The sequence below is a fragment of the Marmota flaviventris genome, chromosome 1 (genome assembly GCF_047511675.1).
Source record: "Marmota flaviventris isolate mMarFla1 chromosome 1, mMarFla1.hap1, whole genome shotgun sequence".
In the NCBI taxonomy this organism is placed as follows: Eukaryota; Metazoa; Chordata; class Mammalia; order Rodentia; family Sciuridae; genus Marmota; species Marmota flaviventris.
The window spans coordinates 3,611,015-3,635,118 of record NC_092498.1 but is presented as its reverse complement, the minus strand read 5'-3'; the positions used below and the strand labels follow the sequence as shown (position 1 = coordinate 3,635,118).

General features: G+C 52.7%; 1 protein-coding gene across 2 annotated transcripts in view; it reads left to right on the top strand.

The window, feature by feature from the left end:
• Positions 1–24,104, top strand: part of Dpp6 (dipeptidyl peptidase like 6) — a 624,061-nt gene that overhangs the window by 432,380 nt on the left and 167,577 nt on the right. For both annotated transcript variants that reach the window (XM_027943387.2, XM_071610694.1), the window contains exon 6: positions 11,990–12,042. In XM_027943387.2, coding sequence (XP_027799188.1) covers positions 11,990–12,042 — 53 coding nt within the window. The remainder of the gene's footprint in view (positions 1–11,989; positions 12,043–24,104) is intronic.

Here is a 24,104-nt window from a genome sequence, read left to right as displayed (position 1 = left end):
TCCTGTCTGGGTGGAGAGCTCGGCACACACCTGCCCCTAAGGAACGATTCCTCTGCACCTTCTCGTCATGTCATCGTCTCTGACTGCAGCACGTGGACTCCATGCTATTGTCCCCAGTTCACGGATGAGAAAGCAGAGTCCCAGCGTATGTTGGTCACTCTCCCAGGGTTGCACAGCGGCACAGCGGCCCAGTGGCCAGGCTGAGAGGTTATCCATGCCAGTGCTGCCAGTCCTGCCCCCATGTCTCGTCCCTGGGCATTTGTGCTCCATGCTGTGGTCAACAGTGTGAAACCTGCCAGCTGCGCGTATCGCTGTTACCTTCAAGTCCCCCAGGCCTGATACCATTGCCAGTTAGTCGTAAGCAGCAATGCCACTGGGATCTGGGTTCGATGGGCTTCTTGTATCTTTTCCATTATATAGAAAAGCAAATAGTGAGTCATGATAATGAACCGTCACCGGAGATGGCCTCACCTGCCACAGTGACAGACAAGCACACTGGCCTACACCCCGTGCTCACGGAGGGACGTGTTTGTGACTGGGGAGGGATGGAGAAGTTCCCAACACAGGACGGAAACTCCTGAAAAGGCCCGGTGTCCTTCAGTGCTGGGGCTGACAGCAGAGAGACAGCAGTGGCCAAGGTCAAGCATGTTGGTGTGTGTTTACCTGCTGGGATGCAGATTTCTAGGTGTGTGGAGATCAAATAGTGTCTGCTATTCTGAGAAGGGTCGCAGGTGCCAGTGCACATGGACTCCCTTGACAGCAGCCTAGTGAACCAGGCTCTTCAGTGGTGTCACCTGAGCTTTGTGTAAGTCCAGGTAATTCCCAGTGGAGCCAGGGCTGTAACCCAGGACAGGCTCTCCAATGCCGTGTGCCCACCCAGGGGCCCTTCTGCAGTGCCTGCACAGCCTCGTCAAGGCCTCAGACGTTGATGCACAAAGCTGGGCAGACCCAGGAGCCCACCTGCTCGGTTCCAGGGTGAGCCAGGGCCCTGAGGGCTACCCCCTAGAGCTGGGCTGCAGAAGTCGCTCTGGGAAAAGCTGGAGACCGTGGCCAGCTAAGTTCCTCCAGGACCTTCAGCTCTGGGAGAAGCTGAACAGAGCTCAGCAGCCTGGTCCAGATCTGGGAGGATCCTCCTGAGTTATGGTGGAGGGCCCTGAGCACACGTGGCCAGTGCACAGCCAGGGTCCGCTGATCACTTTTTCAATGTCAGTCTCTTCATAACCACATGGTGTCTAAAGTTCCAGCATTCGATGTTGCCCTGTCCCCCATCCCCACTTGACACTCAAAGGCACAGCACGCTGTGATTCCTGAAATGGTTTTGTAATTGTTTACACCGGAAGCTGTATAAAAACCCTTTAGTGTAGCGCACCAAGTTTCCCTGTGAACAGCTTTGTCAAGCAGGATGGGGGGCTCAGAACGACCCAACTGGCCCAGGGCAGCTGCATTCTCCTGCAGCTCATGATTTTTTTCTATTTTGTTGAATACGACAGAAAAATGCATTACAATTTATATTATACATATAGAGTACAGTTTTTCATATCTGGTTGTACAGGAAGTGTATTCACACCATTCATGTCTCATTCATGAACTTAGGGTAATGACGTCCATCCCATTCCACTGTCTTTCCTACCCCCACACCTCCTCCCTTCCCCTTGCTCCCCTTTGCCCTATCTAGAGTTCCTCTATTCCTCCCATGCCCGCCCCCCTGCCCCCCGTTCCCATTATGAATCATCCTCCTTATATCAGAGAAAACATTCAGCATTTGGTTTGGGGGGATTGGCTAACTTCACTTAGCATTGTCTTTTCCAACTCCATCCATTTACCTGTAAATGGCATGATTTTATTATTCTCTTTTAATGTTGAATAGTATTCCATCAAACCCACATAACCACAGTCATTTTATATTAGACAAAGACCCAAAAACATGCATTGGAGAAAAGATAGCCTCTTCAGCAAATGCTGCTGGGAAAGCTGGAAATCCATATGCAACAAAATGAAATTAAACCCCTATCTCTCACCATGCACAAAACTCGACTCAAAGTGGATCAAGGACCTGGGAATTACAGCAGAGACTCTGTGCCTATTAGAAGAGAGAGTAGGCCCTAATGTTCATCATGTTGGATTAGGCCCAGACTTCCTTAACAAGACTCCTTTAGTGCAAGAATTAATATCAAGAATCAATAAACAGAATGGATACAAATTAAAAAGCTTCTTCTCAGCAAAAGAAACAGGTGAATAGAGAGCCTACATTTTGGAAGCAAAGTTTTACCACATGCACACCAGATAGAGCACCAATCTCCAGGATATATAAAGGACTTAAAAATCTTAAACACCAAATAAACAAAAAACCCAATCAATAAATGGGCCAAGGAACTGAACAGACACTTCTCAGAAGGTGTTATACAATTGATCAACAAAATATGAAAAAAATGTTCAACCTCTCTAGCAATTAGAGAAATGCAAATCAGAACTACTCTTAAGATTTCATCTCACTCCAGTCAGAACGGCAGCTATTAAAAATACAAACAATGAGTGTTGGTGAGGATGTGGGGAAAAGGTACCCTCAGACACTGCTGGTGGGACTGCAAATTGGTGCAGCCAATATGGAAAGCAGTATGGAGATTCCTTGGAAATCTGGGAATGGAACCGCCATTTGACCCATCTGTCCCGCTGCATGATTTTAACTGATGGCGCTACTCCTGCGCGGGTGCTGCTGTAGCGTGCTGTCTCAGTGGAAGTTGTGTTGAAGGCAGCAGTTATTTTCCCCGCCACCAATCGGAGTGCTCTTGCATTTTGTGCTCATTTTCAAACCCTTGTTTGCACAGTGCTGACCTCACATACAGGGTCTACCAAACACTCAGATAGTTCATGTCCATGCTATCTGGAGGATCCTTCCCTGTCCATCACGGCAGAGGGCTCACAGGGAGAGCAAAGCTCAGGCCTCTGCATTGAGGCCCGCAGGGTTGCCTCCAGTCTCAGGCTGAAGCCCTCAAGAGCTCTGGGAGCACCTGTCTGGCTTCAGAGTGCCCTACAGTTCACACCTCCTGGGATTCCTTAAGAAATGTACATGGACATTTGTAGATGGAGAGAGGCAACCTACCCTGAGGACTGAGAATGGAGGCCCCGTCTCATTACGGCCCCCACATTCTCCAGAGCTCTCCTCCCAGCGCCAGCCAACTCTGGACCTGGGCTGTAGGGATCCTGCCCCCGGCTCCCTCCCGGGGGTGTGCCTTGTGTCTGATGGTGTCCTAGCTTCCCCTAGTGGCCCTGGCGTGGTTCAGAAGCCTGCTGAGGGTGGGTCTGCGATTCACGTGTGTTACGTAATGTCACATGTGGTTGCTGTATGTCGACTAGTGTCACCAGCGGGCGGGGCTGTTTGAGCCTTGGTTCCATAGGTGCTCTCTGCTGTGCAAGGCTGGGCTCTGCGCCCGGCTCTTCCCCTCTGAAGGGTGAAATGGTCTTCCCTTCCTGCTGGTCTTCTCTTCTTCGCCCTGTGCTCGCTGTTCCTGAGTTCCCTGCCCTCTCTTTCCACCTGCCGCTGACGTTGGGCCCAGGGGGTGTCCAGGGAGGCGGCATGTGCCGTCTGACGCGGGTGGTGCCCTGTGGTTCCCTGAGAGGTGCTCTCGGCACACGCCTGGCTCGGCTTGCTTTGTCTGCGTTTGGCCTCTCTCACTAGGTCCTGGCCGAATTCCGTTTGCCGAGTGCCTTTCCTAGGTAAACTGGGAAACTGTGTGTTGCCCTGCCAGGCAGGGGCCCCTCACAGGACACTGAGGAGACCACGCATCCCGGGGTCTGGAGCCACCTGTTTCCACCCTGATTTTGGCAACAGCACTTCCACTTGACGTCTCTGGGGTGCGTTTGGTGGTGATGGTGGCATTGTACTGGGTGACGTGGAGGCAGGGGAGGAGGTGAGCTTATGGACAGGCTGGGCCGGGCTAGCCGGGGGCTGTGGTCCTGGCTGCCCTGCCTCGCTGCGGGTGCTGCTTCAGCCTGACGGCTACAGAAGGTTCCAGCCATCTGGCATGTGGTGTCCAGTTGGCCAGGACCACGAGGACTTCTGGAATCCCCTCAGAGCTGGGGTGCAGGCCTCCTGTTGCTCACATGGCTGGTTCCTCCAGGAGGGGTGGCCACGGCAGGGAACAAGCCAGATCAGAGCAGGCGGGTCCCTGTCCCCACCCTCGGCCGATGGCCCCAGCAGTGCCCTGCGAGGAGGCTTAGAGGCTGTAGCTGGCTACAGTGACGTTAAGGGAGAGGCCTCTGAGGTCTAAGCCAAGGCAACAGGAGGTCAAGGAGCCGAGTGCTCCAGGTAGCAGGAGCAGCCGGGATGGAGGAGGGAGGGAGCTCAGAAGTGGCTCCCTAAAACCCGTGGGGACACAGGAAGGATGAGCATGCGTGTGGGCCAGCACATGCGGGTCACTCTCAGCTGACTGTTCCTGGTGGATTCTGGACTCTAGTCACTCCTCCTATCAAATTTTCTCTACCTGTGAGGGATTCGTCATGAGAGACTTGGATTAAGCTAAGATGACCTTGGTTGAGAATACCATTTCTGGGGTAGAAGTCGGGTTTCAGCTGCAGGACAGGAATGCACCCCAAGGGCCATCTTGCTCTTTTTCCCAATGCCAGTGCTGTGCTTGGCGGGACTCTGAGCCCCTCCAGCATGCAACATGCATTCCTGGTTGAGAGGCAGTGTTTCCAGTAGGACCCGAGACCTGCCGATAGCCCAGCCCCGGCCTGTGGCCCACCCAGGCTGATGGCTGACATCCCGGGGGCACAACTCACCCCTGCACTGCTAACAATGGCCTCTGCAGAAAACATGCCCAGGGACTATGGTCTGAGGGTCTGCTACGGCACTGCGCTGGAAACAGACCGTCCCCTGGGTAGTGGCAGGCGGCCTCAACGGGGCAGCACATGGCGCTGTGTCCTGATTCCCCATCCCATCAGGACGATTGTACACAGGACGATCGATTTTTCCAACAGTTCTCCAGGTAATGCTGATTTCAGCCGCGGTCACGTTTGGTGGCTTAGGTTCCTCAGACTGCCATGACAAAGAACCCAAACCAGGTGGCTTAGAACAACAGAAATGTACTGTCTTGGAATTCTGGGGCTGGAAGTCCGAAATCAGGTGTGGGCAGGGCGTGGCCCTGGAGCCTGTGGCGATCCTTCCCGTCTCTCCCCATTCATGGCAGTGGCCGCCTGTCCTTGACGTGCCTCGGCTGAGCGTGCGTCCCTGATGCCTCTGTCTCCACCCGTGTTCCCATCTCTTCCCTCAGTGTGGGTCTGTCTCCTTGTCCCAATGTCCCTTTGATAGGCATAGAGGATGGGTGCATGACGACCTCGTTTTAATCTGATCACCTCTGTCTAGACCCAGTTTTCAAAGAAAGTTATGTTTTAAGGTACTGAGAGTAAGGACCTCAACTTATGAGCTTTAGAACACGTTCAACCCAGGGCTCTTGGAGAACCCCTGACAAACAGTAGCTAAAACTTTTTTGATAATGACAGGGAGGCAGACGGTGAGCACATTTTACCACCTCACCTAGAGTGAGTATCAGACGTGCAGAATGAAAGCAGGATTTCACAGAATGTCCTTGACTTATGTCTTATTCACTGATATTTTTCTTGCTTACTATTTTACATTGCTCCCTTGATTCAGAGATTGACCTACACTTTTCACTAGAGTGGTGCCCACGGTAGATGCTCAGGACATTCATCGAGTGCATGAATTCCTGTACTGACCAGTCCACCTTACCAGGAGGCCCTGTGAGCTGGCCTCAGAGTAGGGGAGAGAAGCATTGTTAACAAGAACCTCCAGCACAGTGGACACCTTTGGTGACGCGGCTGTCATAAGGCCACTGCTGCCTACCTCTGTGGCTATGAGGAATGTCCAGTGCCCTCCTCTGGGGCAGCGGGAGGCTCCCTTAAACCTCAAGGTCCAGCCTCACCTGGTGGACAGCAAAGGCTCCCTACACTTGGTGACCTGTGCAGCCACTCAACCCCGCTGAGCGTAGAGCACCTCCAGCCATGCCCGGGAGCCCACAAGACTAAGCCACGCCAAGTCCTGCAGGACCTGTTCTGCGCACCCACGGCTTGTTGCCACGGTGGACTTGTTGGCTTCTTTCAGTGTTCGCTGTGAAGCTGAGTGTCCTCCCCGCCCACAGCTGATCTGGTGGCAAGTGAAGGCAGCGAGGGGCTTGGAGACCCAGCACGGATTGTGGGCAGTGGAGCTCACCCGACTTCAAACACCTGTGGATGCTCGTGGCAGGACACGTGTGCCTACGTGGTTATAATGACAAGTTTGACCGACAGGTGGACAGTACAAAACACGGCTGGGAAGCCGAGGAGGTCAGAACTTCTGGTATCAGGAAAGGCTCACGGAGCAGGAGCATTGGGCCTGGTGGGATCCAAGGGCTTTAAAGGACGGGGGGATCCGGAAGGACGTGGAAAGAGGAAATGCAAGAAGAGAGTGGCCCACCCCAGGCCAAGGGTGGGTCAACAGGGCTGGTGATGGCCTCTGGGGAGCTTCTGAGGGCGGTGGAACAGAGGGAGCCGAACAGCAGCTGCTGAAACTGGGAAGCGCAATCCTGGGAGGGCTGGACGGGGCGGGAGGGCTGGACGGGGCGGGAGGGCTGGACGGGGCGGGAGGGCTGAGGGTGGGCCTGGACAAGCGGTGAAGGGGACGTGCAGAAGGTCACGTGAAGGGCTGGAAGTGTCGGGGAAACACCCAGCATCTTGGGAAGCACTGAGACAAAGCAGGTCTGTCCTGGGTTCTCCAGAGAGGATCAGAAGGAGGGAAAGGGCAAGTTTGGTGGCAGAGGAATAAGTGGCCCTGGGGACAGGAGGTGTCTGGGGTGCCACAAACAGGAAGGCCAGGAGGATCTTGAGAAGACAGCCTCCCCGCCCACAGCCTGGCCATACCAGTGGGCAGAACAGCCAAGCGCAGGGGTAAGCAGGTTGTAAAAAGTGAGCATTGGAAGGATGAACGGACACTGCGTGGCGGGAAGCCAGTTCCATATGGATACAGACACACGAGGGTTCCTTTGTAAGACTACTGCGGGGGAGAGGGAAGGTGGAGGAGAGGAGGAGAGGAGGAGAGGAAGACGCTGAGTCGGCTGGACTTCTCCCCCTGACCCCTGTGAAGACCGGCTCAGGGGCAGCCTGGGCACCATGCACACAGACGTTCCCGTGGCGCATGCAGACGCCTGTATCGTCACAACACGTGCCAGACACCAGGCTCCGTCCCCTCAGTGCCTGTTTACCCAGGAGGAGATGTGGTGTGCCTCCTTTGTCTGTCCTCGGGAGACAGCCCAGTGCCCCTGACCTCCGGCACCAGAGGAGACAGTTGCAGCGGGGGCTGGGCAGGAGCTGGGTGGGGCACAGCAGCCAGCTCCTGTCTGCTGGGTGGGCACGGTGTCCTCCACCCGCCCCTCCCACCGCTGCCCTCAGTCCCTGTTTCCCACACTGTCTCAGCACCTGCTTTGGAGTCTGGGCCATTCTGAGGAGTGATTTCCATGACCAGCAGCTGACCCCTCTCTGTAGGGTAGTAGCCATGGCTTCCGTATGAGTCTCCCCCAGTTCTTTTTCAAATGACAGTCTTGCAAAGGGACCTAACAGTGGAGCATTTCCAGCTGGTAGAGAAGAGGTGGTCTGGGGTGGCAGAAGTTTCCCCCCCAGCATTTTATCCCAGAAATGGTTTCAAACTAATATAACAACAGTGATTCTCTGGTTCCCTTCCTTTGACGTGATGTGACTTTGGATGGATGGATTTTTATCTCTGAGCCTCAGTTTCTTAATTTAAAAGACAAAGCAAGAAAAACTGCTCCAGCAACAAGGGAAGTCTTCCTGAAGGTCAATTTAAGGAATGAAGGAAGATGTTTTGTGAATTCTGAAGGCACAGACAACATAAGGACACCTTGTTCATTTTTATCTTGTCTCTCTGGAAGGCCGATTCTGCAGCCGTCTATGCAGGTGAGAGCAGGAAGTCAATCAAGTTAGGAAAAGAGAAGAAACTGCTGCATCCTGCAGGAAGATTTGGAGTGAGTCCGCAGAAAGGTCTGGCAGACAGCGGACTAGAAACGCAGGGAAGTCGGAGGCCAGCTGCCAGGTCCAGGCAAAGCCGGGCGTCAGTCCTCAGTGTCTGGCCAAGGAGGGGACAAGGATGTGACATACTTGGGAAGGGGGGAGGGCAGGCTGGCGCATGTTCTTGACATCAGATGGGGAGGGAGTCTCCTGGGGCCCTCCATGGGGTGCCTCCTCGCCACTCACTGATTTCACTCGCTCCAGAAGAACCCAGCCCACGATGCAGCTGTCAGAACTGGAACATCCAGGTGGAGGCTGGAACGTCCAGGTGGAGGCTGGAAGACATGACAGAAATCACCCACATACTCCTGGCTGCAGAAGATGCTTTTGAGGTGCATATCTGGAAACATCTCTAGGATCACAACTGAAACTTCTGCTGCTCGTCTCTGAAATAGAAGATTTGGATGCATCCTCACTTCAATCCTTTTGCCGCATATGCAAATGTTCTCTTTGTAGTAACCATGAGTGAAATACTGTGTGTGGAGGAGACAGAGGCTTGGACAAACAGGGATTGGGCGCAAGATAATTGCTGGGCCTCAGAAGAAGACATTGAGGTACCCATTCAAACAGGCTGCAGGTTCAAGAAGGAAGGGACCCCACTTCTACCTTCTTAAATTTAAAAGGGTTTGTGGAAGAGGGGTTATTCCAGGAGGAGAGACGGAGACTGAACCCTAAGGGTTTGCCCATTAGTTTTGCCTTTTGAGTCTGACAACTGTACATCTGTATGCTGATCCTTGCCTACATTGTTGCACTAAACTGTAAGCTGCACCTAGTGGGGAGAAACGCTGTGCAACCATATCTTTCCTGTGATGGTGTGTTGGTTTGTTTTCTGTGGTGAGCCACTTCTGCCGTTTCTGCAGACTATGGTCGCCATTACGAGATGGCGCTGGCTCGGCTGTGGTATGTGACAAACAACTCCTTATCTGAGAGAGTTGGCACATGATTTTTCACCACCCTGTGAGAAAGCTCCACGCGGCAGCTTTGCATTGGGGCTTGGGATGCTTTATTAAGGCTGGGAGGGCATCCGGAAAGGAGAGAAGAAGAAAGAATAAGTAATATCAAGGGACCTGAATAAACTGCTGAGAGAAGATTCCTGAGTTGCGTCTTCCTTGCGGGCAAGGGGTCGCGACAGTTTTCCATTGCTGTAATGAATTACCCAAGGCTGGGGAGTTTATAAAGAAAAGAATCATATTGGGCTGGTAGTTCCCGGCTCTGGAGGTCCAGGAGCGTTGCTGCCTCTGCGTTCAGCTCTGGCAGAGGCCTCGTAGCAGGTGCAGTATGTGGTGTGGGGATGTGTGGGCACTAACAGGGGCGCCACAAGAACTGCATTAATCCCATCTGAGGGTGGTGCCCCAATGACCTGGCCACCTCCAACTGAGTGTAACCTCTTAAAGCTCTGCCACCTCTTAATGCCACCACATCAGGGACCCCACTTCCCACATGCTAACCTTGGAGGATACATCCAAACCGCATCTAAACCAGAGCACAGGAGAAAACCAAGAACTTTGAGCTTGCATCATGTCTTCCCACTGTTGGCCGGTGCGTTCTGAACACTGCACGTTCACTTTTCGCTCTTTCCATCTTTACCTAGTTACCTGGGGTCCTGTAGGAAACGTTTCCTTTTACATCATCACAGGAGGTTTGAGTTTATGAAAATGCTACGGAGCCAACGGGCGGGGTGTGTGGGAACGTGAGCTGAATGTGGCGCTCAGAGCCAGGTGCTTGTGGCCTCCGCCTGAGAAGGAGTAGCCCCTGCACAGGGACTAACTAGCCCACCATCCTTTAGCTTCCACAGCAGGACTTCCAGTTCCCGGACCACCAGCCACGGGGTGGACAGAGACCGGCAGGAACTCCCAAGTGGGGCAAGATGCTGCGTCTTGGGTTAGTGCCCGGGAAAGATGCCGAGGGAACAGGAGATTGAAATCCCAGCTGAGACCAGCTCTGCGAGGGGCCGAGCCTCCTACAGAACCTTGTCAAGGAGAGAGTGTGCATCTGGCATGTAGGAGGGACATCAGTAATCTTTGTCGTAGCCACAGCTTGTCAGATTCGACATGCTAAGGCTTGAGCTCATGGATCCAAGGTCCAAACAGGGTGCATGCACTGAGAGGCAGTTAGACTTGTGCTCTAGCAGGGTGGAGAGGTGAGGGCAGGAGCAGCCATGCTCACCTAGGACTTGAGGAATCTTTGCAACTGAGTGGAAGGAAATTGCAGTGGTCACCTGGCTCAACCTCACCACCCCTGGGCTTTCCTGGTTGCACCAGCAAATGGCTTTTGTGCTTTTGTTAACAGGGTCAATAAGCCTCTATGGCAGTGAATAGTTTTAGTAGATGGTTGCCCTAGCCTGTCTCCTGGATGTGTGCATGTCACCAATCCTGTTTCCCTGAGAGAAAACCGGAACGCTAACTCTCGGTGCCCTCAGACCTTGAAGGTGTCTCCCCTGGTCCCTTGGTCTTCTCTTCTCTGGATGGTCCACCTCCACTGGCTCATTTCCAGACTTCGGTCAATCTGGCCATCTTCTCTAGATGATTTCAGCTTATTGACCTCATTCCTAGAAACAGTGGCACCCCCACTGGGCCCATTCCCCAGATGTGGAGGAGAAGGCTGCTTTCCAGAAGGACCACAGGACCAGGTCAGCGCTGTCTCCAAGGAAGAAACCTCATGGTGGGAGGGCACGTGGAGCACGCTGTCCAGTCACGGCAGCTGGGAAGCAGGGAGAAAAGGATGCCGGAAAGACGCAGCCCCCAAAAGGCCAACCCGCTAGCCCAGCCCCACCTGCCTGACTTACCACCCAGTGGTCCATTCAAAATACTACTCCACCAAATGGATCAACCCACTGGAAAAATGAGATCCCTCACGATACGATCATTTCTTAAAACCCACCTCTAACCCTTGCTGCACTGGGGACCATGCTTCAACACACGGGGCCTGTCCAGATCCGAGTGATAACAGAGTTAGAGAGGAACTAACCAGGAACCGGTGACACGGCAGGCTTTTCAGGCGAAGTGTCGCTGTAATTGAAAGAGACGCTAAAGGGGAGTGTGTCCAAGGATTTTTTTTTAATGATTTGAGTTAATATTCCCCAGATTTGGGAGAGGGAATGGTGGACAGGGTTGGCTGAGGAGTCTTCACAGAGCAGAAGAGGCTGACCTTGAGCAAGAAGCAGAGGGCTGGGACCCAGACTTCAAGGTTCATCTAGGGAAGGGGAAAGGTCTGCTCTTTCTCTGGAGGCCAAGAGGAGGAATTTGAATGAAGGCACCTTTCCCAGGGATGAGGAGCGGCTAATGGATTTGGGAAGGACTCCAGAAGAATTGCACTCTTTGGGGTCAGCTGAATCGGAGTGAGGGAAGGAAGGGGCAGAGAATGGAGTCATGGATAACTGAATCTCCAACTCACTTTACTGAGTGGACAGCGGAGCCACAGCTGAGCTAGGAATTATCACAGGAGATCAAGGCTGGGCCGGGGGGTGCTGTGCAAGTCGATTCTGGAGCATATTGAGTTTCTGGTGCCTGTGAGTCAAGGACCAAGCTGGCCAGAGCCATCGCCCACAGAAACTCCAGCCATACGTGTGTCCTCCTGTCCTGCCAGGTCTCGCCGACTGTGCGTAATGGTCTCTGATGACCACAGTGTCCTTGTTAGTTCTGTGCTGTGTTTAGTTAAACCTGGTGTCTGTGTCCCTGATCTAATCACAAGCCAAGTAGCCACAAGACGCCTGCGAGCTTGCGGCTGTCCTTCAAACCATGCAAGTGATGAAAATAGACAGGATATGCAAATCGGCCTCCAGGTCCATACAAGACCTTACCTCAGGCTACCGGATTAGCTACCTTTGCCCACTAATGTCCCCTAGGATTTGCTGATTTGAAAAATCTGACCGTCCCAGCCTGTGTCTCTGTGCTGATTCTTGCTTTCTGTCTTTCAGATATACCAGCACTCCTACACTGGATATTATGTCCTCAGCAAACTTCCTCACGGGTAAGACGGTGCATTCGTTTTCTTCTACTTAGAGATCTACTCAACCCTGAGAGCAGGAACTGGGCTCCCTGACCTCTGCAGGGAAGGGTCCTTGTGTTGCTGAATCTGGCTCCTTCCTCATTCACGGCTAGAAGGGCACTGGTGTGTGTGGGGGGGGTCACTTGGTTCCAGCTGCTGGCCCATTTGTGAAGCTACTCTGCCCACTTCCTGCTCTGGTTCCTGCAGCCTCAAGGCTCTGAAGAGTGAGATTCCCCCTGCCTCACCATGAGGCACAGCCTGTGGTTGGCTTAGGATGCCCAGGAGGCTCCCGGTCACAGTCACACTAGTGCCTTGAAGCTCCCAGTGCACCCTGTGGCCTCACAGACATGCAGGACAGTCCATGAGGAGTGAGGAGCCCTATGCCTTCAGCTGTGCCTTGTACCAGGCAGCCGTAGCCACAGGTTGGAAGAGCTGGCTGCTCAGCTGCCCCCTGGGCACGTCAGTGCATGCATGGTGGAGGGTCTTTCCGGTATTGCGTTCCCAGAAGTGAGGTCTCAGTGCCCGCTTCTGACTGGGCCACCCGTCTTCATGCTGCTTCTGCCTTGTAAGGCACTGTTTGGCTCCTGGGTGTCTCGAAAATGCATGATTCAGAGCCCCAGAGTATATGTGGGAGGGCAGGATGGGAGGGCAGGACAGGAGGGCAGGATGGGAGGGCAGGATGGGGGGCAAGATGGGAGGGCAGGATGGGAGGGCAGGACAGGGAGGCAAGACCAGAGGGCAAGATGGGGGGCAAGATGGGAGGGCAGAACAGGGAGGCAGGATGGGAGGGCAGGACTGGGAGGCAGGACAGGGAGGCAGGACGAGTCTGCAGGACGGGAGGGCAGGCGTGACGTTTCAGTGTCCAGCCGTGGGCACACAGACCCACACAGCATCTCCAGGCCTGTCTGGTAGCCTTACCCTTGGACCCCGAGGGTGGTGAGGGCTGGCTGGCATCTGGCGAGGCCACGGTGGGGTCAGCGCAGAGGCTCACCAGCAGGCGACGTCTGGAGGTTCTCACACTCTCATTCTCTCCCAGCTCCTCTCCTCTCCCTTCCCGCCCTCCACCTCTCCTCGTCCCTCCTGAGTCTCTTGTCCTCCCTGAACTTCCTGTTCCCCACCCCTTCCCTTCATCTACCCTCCCTGCTCCGTCGTAGCACTTAGAAAAGGCCAGGTGCTCAGGAGGAGCTTAAAGAAAACAGTGGGGTCACCGCCGCGACAGGGGGCTCCTGTGGATACTTAGGTAGCGCCATCCTGATTTTCCCAGAGCTGCGACCACGGCAGGAGCTGCTCTAAAGCATCGTCCCTGAGGGCAGCACCTACCTCAGCTGCATCTGCTTTCCACCCAGCGTAGGTGGCACTGGGCATGTCCTCGGAAGACAAAGGTGGAGAAAAATATTTTGTTTGGACTTCAGACAAAGAAGAGGTGCATGCATGGAGATAGGCAGCAAACTGTGATTGACAGATGCTGTCCAATAATTCAAAAAATTAAGCCAAAGACCGCTGGGGCTGGGGCTGGGGCTCAGTGCTACAGAGCTTGCCTTGCATATGTGAAGCCCCGGGTTTGAGCCTCAGCATCATTATTATAAACTAATAATAATGTATGTATGTTGTTGTTATTATTGTTATTATACCAAAGAAACTGAAGATGGCCTTCCCTCGTAAAAATAGTGTCTCCATAGGAACCTTTCATCAGAAACATATTTCAAGTAGAAACTCGCATGTTCTTCAGTAAAAAGAAATCATTCTATTCCTTTTCAAGCAGATATATGTCTTCAATGGTCATGGCAGGCAGGAATATAATTATGCATTGAGATTTATCTACTGCTGGGAACAATAGAATTTGTTATAGATGATGGATCTTTCATCTCATCTTACATAAATTTGTGAGACACAGAACTCTAAAAGCAGTTTATTTCTAATGCATTGTGTGAGTATTTCACTGCACCAGTCAGAATTTAGCAGGAACAGAGTCTAAGAACTTGGCACAAGAGTTTGCCAAACAAGCTGGCAGGCTCAACAAGTGAAGCTCACTTTGCACTCCCAGAGCCCTGGAGGCTTGCTCAGTCCCCTTCCTAGACGGTGCCAAGGAGTAATGAGCTGCTTTTGGCATCTTAAAAACAACGAGAGTAACAAACCATCATCATTAATGGCTGTGCTTTGTGCACCTTTCCCCTGTGCAACAACCTTCCAAGAAAATTTCTCCTATTGCCATTTTAAGTGAGAATTCAGAGAAATTAAGTCACGTGCCCAGAATCTCACAGCCCACATACAGAAGAGCCAGATCCCGTTGCAGGGCAGGCTGACGCCAAACCCCTGCTATTAAAGTGACCCCTTGGGTTAATTCAAATTAAGATCAGACTTAATGATGTTCAGAATATGCATTATAGCTACAAAGGTCCGGCTTTAGTGAAGCGCTGGTTTATTTCTTCCTGAGCATTCTTGTACGATTGGAAGAGACAGCAGATGGATTGCTCCATTTATACCCTCTGGTGGGCATTGAAGTCAGCGTCCCTTCCTGCCACCACTTTACCCACAAATGTCACCAAAATGGCACTGCTGTGTCTCCCTGCCCTCGTCTTTATCGTAAGACCAGTGATGGGCTATTCATCAACTGATTATTTTGAGTGTTGCCCAACTCCTGTTTGAATCAGAACCGCCCTGTACACTTTCCCAGGTGGCAGAAGAACAACTCTGGGACCTATAGCTTATGCTGTGGGTGGGTTTCAGAGAGAGGAGAGCGCATTTATCTGGTAAAAATCAATATATCACTATTAAAATTTGCAAATTTACATTATTCATATACAAAAGCCTAAGAGTCTTCCTGACAATCCTGAAGACGGACATTGGCACCCCTTCTACCAATGCCCCTGCCTGTCCTTCCATAGCTCCTTCCCCACAGCTAGAACCTCAGACTTCCCACCAGTCACACATATGTGTTAGATAATTCTTCAGCATCCTCTTCCTGTCTTCTTTTTTGCAAGTGATGAAGGAGAATCTGGAGAGGGCGCCCATCTGTCCTACTCCTGTGTTCCTCTGTCACATGCGCTAGCTGCTGTCCTTCTGTGATTTTGACCTTGAGGGTGGGGATAAGTGTGCCCCTGATGGCTGGAGCACTAGGCGCCTGCTCTGTATTTCTTCAAGACCATTTACCTGAAGGCGGATTCACTAGACTTGCACACACCAAGTTTCCAAGAAGTATATTCTTAAAGAACATGCATCTTTTATGCAAATTTGTTTACATAAATGGATTAAAGCTGCTTATTTTTAATCATAGAGCATTTCACTAAGTGTTTATATCGTTGTCTCAACAAAATACATCCATCTTGCACAGTAGAGATTCTAGCCAGCTAAATGTTCTCTGTTATGAGTCTCCTATGTGTTTCAGACAAGATTGTTTTGTAGATTGGCTGCCTTGTGACATTTTTCTGGCACAACATTTTTTTTTAATTAGTTTCGCCTTTGGCTCAAGTACTTTTAAAAAAATGTACGCGTGTGTGCATGTGCTCAAGTTATACAATCTCATATCTATTCTATTGTTCTGAAAATCATAAAGAGTAGAGAAAATCAACGCCTTTTATAACAGAAATCCATTTTTAAGAAAAATTAGACTTGTCCTTTCATTTGGGGGGTCTGGCAAACTCAGAGGAATCACGAGGGGGATTGGCAGGTGTTGTTTTACAGAGGTCCTTCTGCCTGGAGTTGCACCCTTAACTATACAGACTGGGGTGCAGAGGGATCCCCACTGTTTAGGAAGCACATGTACCAGTGCCCAGTGCCTCACGTAGCAGTGTGACGTGGGCATCCAGGACTGTAGCCCTGCAGTCTCAGAGCCCTGAAGGCACATGCCCTCTCCGCCCCCGAATGCAGCTGTGTGCCCTAGAGAGCTGTTCTGCTTCCACAGTTCTTAGTTTCCATACATTTAAAAAGGTGATAGTAGCAGCGCCCACCTCCCAGGCTGCTTGTGACAACTCAGGGGATGATACACGTGAAATGCAGAGAGGAGAGTTTGCTTTTGGTGAGCTCTTCGTTCTTAATATTGTAGTATGTACCTGATATATATTTATAGTCTTGTAATTAAATATTATCAGACTACTTCCTAGCCAGCCCAAATCCCCACTGTACAAGGACAGCTGTAATATGCCTCTATAATAATGAAGTTTCCTCTAATTATTTTTCTAAAGCAGGGCTTGTTCCATGACACTTGAGTAATTCTGCAGCCCATGTAATTTTAATTTTCCTCTTAGAAGAGGTATTTGTAGTCTCATCTATGTACAGTTCTAAATGCTCAATGAATTATTTTTTATCTCATCTTGTTCTGACCTAGTGCAGTTAATTTTTAGCCATTCTTGTTTAGCCCCCACTGGAAGCAGTAAAGTCACTGTGAGCCAGCAAGCTTTACTGAAAGACTGTATCAAGCCGCGGAAACTTGGTTGCTATTGTTAAGAAGTTCGAATTCTTACAAAAAGGAAAGATACAGAATTGCATAGCAACATACAGTAAGGTACACCCAGTGGGTGTTTTAAATCTGTGAAGGAAAAAAGCAAGGGTCTGGGCACCCTGATCTCAGGAACAGCCTCACGAGGGAGGAGCGGGGCCTGGCAACGGGTTGATTCGTTGGTTTGTTCTCGTGGTCAGAGACAGGAAGGAGCAGCTCTAGGCTGGGGAGGGCACACGTGCAGCTTGACCTTCGCGATGCGCCAGTGCTCTGGGATGCAGGAGGTGCTAGGCAGGCTGCAGCTGCTGTGTGCCTGGGACACCACAGCCTAGAGGCGAGGTTGGGGGAGTTTTAGGGTGTGCCTGGAGTGCAGGCAACCTCAGCACCACCCGGTGTGGTTGGCTTTTACAATGAGAACATGGCAAAGGTTTTGAGTAGAAGGGAGGAGACATGGTGGATGGCATGCTGGGTGCTGGCGCAGAGTAGCCTGAAGGGAGGTGAGAGGTCTATATTCAGTGAGGGGGTCTGGGGAGGGATCATGCAGGTGTGGACGGCGTGAGAGCCCAGCCAGTGTGGAAGCCACGTGGAATGTGATTATGGGAGGCTGGAGTTCTCTTAGAAGATGGAGACAGGTTTTGTGTCTGCTTCCGTGCCCCTCTAATTAAACCTGTATCATGTTGTGAGTTGAGTCTGGTGCATGAGAAGACCCCGGGGTGCATTCAGGAGGGCAGCAGTAAAATCCTCAGCTCCAGCACCGTTGTCCCCACAGCTTAGCACGTTGCCTTTCTGAGTTTTCCTATCAGGTGTGCGAGTCCCTGGGCCTGGTGCTGGGCACGTGCAGGCCGGCTTGGCTCTGCAGAGCACCAGCCTTCACAGCTGCCAGGGGTCGCCTGCTTGAGCTGTTTCTGTACCGTGGGACAATTCCACTGTGAGAGGAAGAGGCCATCTTAGCATGGGTCTTGACATTTCTGCTCTAGCCTCAGGGGCCAGAGTCCCACTGCATTTGGCATCCATGGTTTTCAGAACTGTGGACAGCTCCTAGCTCTCTCTAAGACCTGGACTTGCTCTTCTCTGCTTCTCTCTCCCCCTCCGCCGCTGTCTTCCTCCCCTTCTTCCCTCCAGTTGAAATCCAACCTCTTGGCAAGCATTACCAGAAACCATGGCTCTGCAGTCAAATGGACCTGGGTACAAATCCCCGTTAGCCTCTCTGCCTGGGCAGCCACTCACCTCCCTGGACATGATCACTCTGTGTACAAATCCTTGCTGTGTAGGACTCTGTGAAGGTCTTGTGCAGTGTGGCACTACTGAGGTGTGAGTCTGAGCACCTTGTGGGTGCACAGAAAGTCTACAGGCTCCATTCCTGGCGGGCACCAAGACCTTCCACCATGTGGCCCGATCTAATTAATCAGCCCTTGGGATAGAACACAAATTTCAGCCTCACTGCTAACTCTGATCAATCCACAGTGGCTCCCTGGAGCTGGTGTGAGTTGGATGGCGTCTCCGTGGCTCCACGGGAAGGAAGGCCATACCAGGGAGCTGCTTGTGGTGAGTCGGGGGGTGCAGACGTTGCCACCCCCCCCGCCCTCTCAGGGTGCCTCATTTCACACTCCCACACACATCCGCACATCAACGTGTGCCACAAGAATCTCTGGCTCACTGTGCGCCTTGTCCAAGTCCGTCTGATCCTCAGGAACGACTTTGAAAGCTGCTGCTCTTCAGGTCCCCCACCCAGACCTGAGTTCCGAGAGGAGACTTGGCTTCCCACGCCACGCGGTCCTTGCTCCTTGTCTTACCTTGCTGCTGCCCCTCCTGCAGGGAGGTTGTCTCGGGAGGTCCAGGAGTGTGTGCAGTGGCCTTTCCCCGACGGCTCTTCTCCTTCATTCCTTGGACGGTGCCCGCTGTACCCGCGGCTGTGGCACAGGCGGCACCTACGTGGAAGCTGCCCCAGCAGGTCCTGCTCTTTCCTGCTTAAGTCCCAAGTGGAGCCTGTCACTGGTGAGACCCACCAGCTCCCTGCCCGGGGCCTGTTTCCACTGTGCTTTCCAGTGGGGTCGTCCCCTGTGCTTGGGGACTTCCTTAGCCCGTCCGACTGGGGCTGTGAAAACACGCCTGGCTCGTCACCCTTCCAGGCTCTGGGTATCCTTCCCGGTATGTTCATGTCTCCCTTCCCTGGCCCAGAGGGGCCCATAAATGCTGGTTGTCTGTTGGAGGAAGTGAAGCAGGTAGCTAAGCAACATGGATCAGCAGGAGGGGTGAGCCTGGACACACCCCAACTGAGTGAAGAAGACCGAGGAGGCCAGTGTCCTGAGCCACCTGGGGCTGTGGTGTGGACTGGTCAGCGGGGCCACCCCTCCTTGCCTCTGCCTTGCTGAGTGACACCAGGGCTGCAGTTGTCTTTGGAACAGCCACTGCTGAGAATTCTCCTGAAACATTCATTTCCTGGTCATCTCAGCGGGCGCAGAAGTAGTGCTGGATCTAGGATTAACAGAGCTCTGGACTATTTCAGTGATGCCGAGAGGCTGAATTTGGCCCCTGCCTGAATGGGAAATGACTTGCCCGTGCTGAGAGTGGAACCTGAAGGCCTCCCCAAAGCCTGACAGGCCAAAGCAGCTGGGAGGGAGGTCACCCAGACCCCGCCCAGCTCAGCCCACCTACGTCTGCCTCTGTGAACTCCCTGCTTCCCTGGCACCTTGACTCTTCAGGCCACCTGTCACCTGGCTTTCCCTTCTATAAATCTCAGCGCTCCTCAGTCTGGCTGCTTCTCCCAGTTTGATCAGACTGCACGGCTCACTTGCCCTTTCCATCTTTCACCTATTTCTCTGTCGGCGGGTAGCCAATCCAGCCAGGGGGAGCCGGGCAGCGTCCCTGGGCCAGGCTGCCAGTGGCCGTGCTCAGGCCAGGCGCTGCCGTGCCAAGGTCACACTGTGGAGATGAGGCAGCTGCTCCTCGGGGCCTTCGCCTTCCCCATAAAGGGGCGCATCTCCCCCTTTCCCGGGCCTGCCCACATTCACATTTCCCAGGGCTCCACCTAGTGGACGCAGCCATTAGGTGGACCGTTTGGATTCCTGCCTCTTGGGGACCTGTGCTGCCGGCAGACATGCAGGTTCCAAGCCCTCTGTCTAACGCTTCCCGTGCCTTTGCTTTGCTTTGTTGTTCTTTTCCCATCCAGCGGCTGCTTTCCTGCCTGGAGGAATCACAGGCCAATTCTAAGTCATGAAAACTTAGAGGCATATCAGAGACCAGGCAGGAGAGCCGCCAGCTTCCCGGGGGGGTAGCTGCTCTCCCCACAGAGCTCCGTGAGGAGCATGTTCAGCGCTCAGGCTGCACCCTGGACAGCCCAGCCAGGTGAAGATGCTGTGCCCTCGTTCCGGGGACAGAGCAGGTGGCACCCAGAGTGCTCCAGGCACAGGTTGGATGGTGACAAGACCCTCGCTAGCCCTTCCTGTCTGGTGGAGGGCAGGAGGGGGCTGCAAAGACGGAGAAGGGCCGGTCCTCTAGACGGGGGGTGGTAAGCTGGTGAGAGAAGACGTGTGGAGCGTGCGGCTTGCGGTTTACCTACAACAGTCCACACTTTGAAATGTGCAGCTCAGTCGATTTGGGCCCCATCTCCCCCGATGCCACGCCCCTCCACCCCCGAGGCTCTCCTCGTGCCTCTGCCATGTCCCTTTGCCTTTCTAGAATGTGCTATCAATGGAGCATCACAGGGCGGGTTCTGCGTCTGGCTTCTTCATGAGACACTGACTTTCACAGTCACCCTGTTGCCGTGAGGGTCTGGAGTTCTTTTTGTCGCTGTTGAGGAGTGGTCTGTTGCGCGGAGACATAAGGTGTCCCTTCACCCAACACTTGCTTGGCATTTGGGCTGTTCCCCGCCGGGGGCCCTGAAGCATGATCGTGGTGAGTGTCTGCAGTGGACACGTCTTTCCTTCTCCTGGAGAAATGTGGACCTATGTCTTCCCTTCCCTTCTACCTGGAAGTAGAAGTGTTGTCATACAGTAAATGTGCTTAATGACAAATGCTGTCCCACGTAGCTGCACCACTCAGGAACCTCCTTGACCAGTTTCAAACAGTCCATGCCATAGAGTTGTTTCCAGGCCTCTGTCCTCCATGTGGTGACCGCATGGCTGGGGCAGTTTGTGTGCCCTGGGATGGCTTTATCTGCTTCTGGGGGAGATGCCTCGGGATTGTCCCCCAACACCAGCCTATGGCTTCCTTTCTCCACCTGGCCTCTGGGGCCTCAAGGGCGAGTTCCAATCTGCAGACTCCCCTGTCTTTTGTCCCCACAAATGACCTGTGCAGCACACCATGAATGACAGACCGGAGCTGGAGAAGTCAGCAGCGAGGCCACGGGGAAGCAAGAGCCAGGAAGTGGAGGGCCTCCCCGTGGAATGGCTCAGAGCCACTGCTCCCAGTGGCTCAGAGCCACTGCACTTGGATGGGCTAGAGGCCTAGGCAGCAGGAAGCAGTCTTTGGACATCAGGGTCTGCAGCTCAGGCTGGCTACAGTCAGGAAGCAGCCGTTCTTGGAGGGGCATGATAATTTTTTCTTCATCCAACTTTCCTTATATCTTCACCACCATGAAAGAGATGGTAGGTGCTGCTGGGCCTCCCTGGGAGGCCAGTGGCTTGCACAGTGCAGGGTCCCAGCTGCATATTGAACCAACAGGTACCTCTACAGACACCTGCTGTGGAAGCTCAGGAGCGGACAGCTATGCCTGTCCTCATGGAGAAGGCCTACTTCCCGGACAAGGGCAGAAAACCCAGGGCTCCCTTGAGGGGATGATGGCAGAGTTGCCAGAGTGTCAGTCACACAGGAGCAGCATTGGCCTGCAGGTGCCGCCGTGTCCAGAGCCCTTGGATCAGAAGAGGCCAGAGTCTTGTCCAGATGAGGGATGTGTTTAACCTTGTATGTCTTTTCTACATCACAAAAGGAAGCCGGCACACACCTGCCCAGTGGGATGGAGGGGACAGAAGTTCTGGTAGTTAACCTTTTTATAAACGCAGGGTTTAGACAGCCAAGTTCCCATTGACTAATATGAAGGTCAAGTACTTCCTAACTCATGTTCATCACATTGTTGCCCTAGGGCAAACTTTTGTGGACCTTTTAAAATGCTTGTAGGAGCTCTGAGGACCCTGAAGCATACACACTGACAGCTTCCTAAGTACCTGTGCTATACTAGGTACTAGTACTGCACTAATTACTAGTTCTGTACAAGGCACTAATATTACCCTAATTCCCATGCTGTAATAGGTACTAGTATTGCACTACATACTGTCATCACACCAGGTCCTAATACTGGTAGGTATCAGCAGAGCACTAGGTACCTGTACTAATACTACACTAAGTACCAGTATTGCACTGGGTATTAGTACCACACTACATACCAGCATTGCATAGAGCCAGCAATGTATCAAGTACTAGTACTGTACTAGATACCTATACTACATAAGATAATAGTACTGCACTAAACACCAGTATTGCACTAAGTATTAGTAGTGCACTAAGCATCACCATTGCATTAGGTATAAGCAGTATACTAGACACCAGTATTATACAAGGTGTCAAATATTGCACAAGGCACTAATACTGTACTAGATACTAGTATCTCACTAGGTACCAGTATCACACAAGGTACCTTCATTGCACTAGGCTCCATTATTGCACTAGGTGTTAGTACAGTACTAGGCATCAATATTGCATTTGGTATCTATTCTGTACTAAGCACCAGTACTACACTAGTTACCAGTACTGAACTAGGTAATAGCATTGCACAAGATACTAGTATTACACTTAGTATCAGTATTGTAAGAGATCCCAGCATTGCACTTATCATAAGTACTATGCTATGTAATAGTATTGTACTAGGTACAAGTACTGTCCTTGGTAATCATATCTACTAGGTAGTTGTACTACACTAGTTACTTGTACTGCACTAGATACTAATATTACACTAGCTGCCAGTCTTGCATTAGGCTTCATATTACACCAAGTACTTTACTGCATTGGGCACTAGACACCAATATTATACTAGGTACTAGTACTGCACTAGGCCCCATTATTGTACTAGGTGCCAGTTTTGCCTTAGGCTTCGGATTGCAGTAAGTACCTGTATTTCACTAGATTCTGTATTATACTAAGTACCAGTACTACCCTAGGTACTGTGGATCACTGGGAAAAAAAGAAAACCCTTCTGATTCTCCAGGATCCCCAGCCCTTTTTGTGTAGTTTATGTGGTTTGAGCCCCTTCTGAATGGTCTGTGTGGTTGGCGAGACCACACTCACCCTGTTAGATGGGCAGCGCCTTGTCCTGGGGTCACTAGGTGCAGGTTTGAACCTGCGTTGTCAACGCATGTGAGAGTTCTGCTCTTTTTTTCTGGAGTTCGCTCCCCAGTACCACTGTCCCCTCCAACTGGCCACACTTAAGCTGCACGGTGTTGGCTGTTAGTGATTGGAGCATCACCCGGAGCTGGGGCCAAGTGAGTCGGACGCCATCTCCGCCTACCACAGGGGCCTCATTGTGTCAGCGCGCGCCCAAATTGGCACAGCTGCGGAAGGCTCCTGTCTGTAAGGACAGTGACATTAATCATCTCAGCATGATTCCAGGTCCAGCCTTCACAATTTACAGATGGGCTGCTGGAGGAAAGGGACCAGGTGACTGACTCTGGCCATGGAGGAGACCCCGGGCCAGCATTGCCTTCCCAGCTCCCTGCAGCTGCAGCTGCCAGCCCTCAGCCCAGGGCACCCTCATGCACCCTCAGGTAACAAGACCGTCTCAGGCCCTTTTCTTCTAACAAGGTCCCAATTAGGTAAGATCAACAGAAAGGCCTCAGCAGGCCAGAGCCGGAGGAGGAAGAGGCTGTCAGCGAGCAGGACGCCATCTTGAGAGGCAGTGGAATCTTCCAGCACTACGGTTTCTCTGCAGCTGCCAGCACGCCAGCCGGTGCCAGGACCCAGGACAGGATGCGGGGAGGAGGACGTGGTCGCAGAGCAGCCCTGCCCCGGTCCTGCTGGCTGCCTGCTGGCTGGCAGCGTCGCTCTGGGCTCTCTCCTGGGCTGTGAGCTCCGTTCTGGTCTCTGTTTCTTCATCCCCTACCTGAGCTGCAGAGCTCCGGGGCGGACTGGCTTCTCTCTACTTTCCTTCAGTCCCATTCGTCATCCCTGAGTTCAGGCCTTGTTTTTTTATTTTGCACCGATATGCACAGTTAAGTTGAAATTTTTAAAATGATTCCTTGAAGGGCCTCATGATTGTCCTCGGGAAAACAGACGCAGCTCTCGATGAGGTGGGACGTCGTCAGGGCCACGGCCAGAGCCAGGAGCGCCTTCCTGCGCGTGTAGCTGCCCTCAGGTTTGGCCGGGCGAGTGCCCTGCATCCCCAGCTCCTGCTGAGAGCCAGGGCCACCCCTGTGGTCAGAGCACCCCTGAGCCCTAGGGGCTGCTCTTCAGCTGGCCCAGGGTGCAGCCTCGCGTGTTTCCACACTGCTTGTGTTTCCGCACCTGGAGTTCAGGGTGTGAGCACATTCCCCTGGCATCCAGCTGACGTCTGCAGACTGGCCACGGGCAAATTGGTCAAGAGAGTGAAGGGAGGGGCTGAAAGCAGTGACCACTCCCCTGG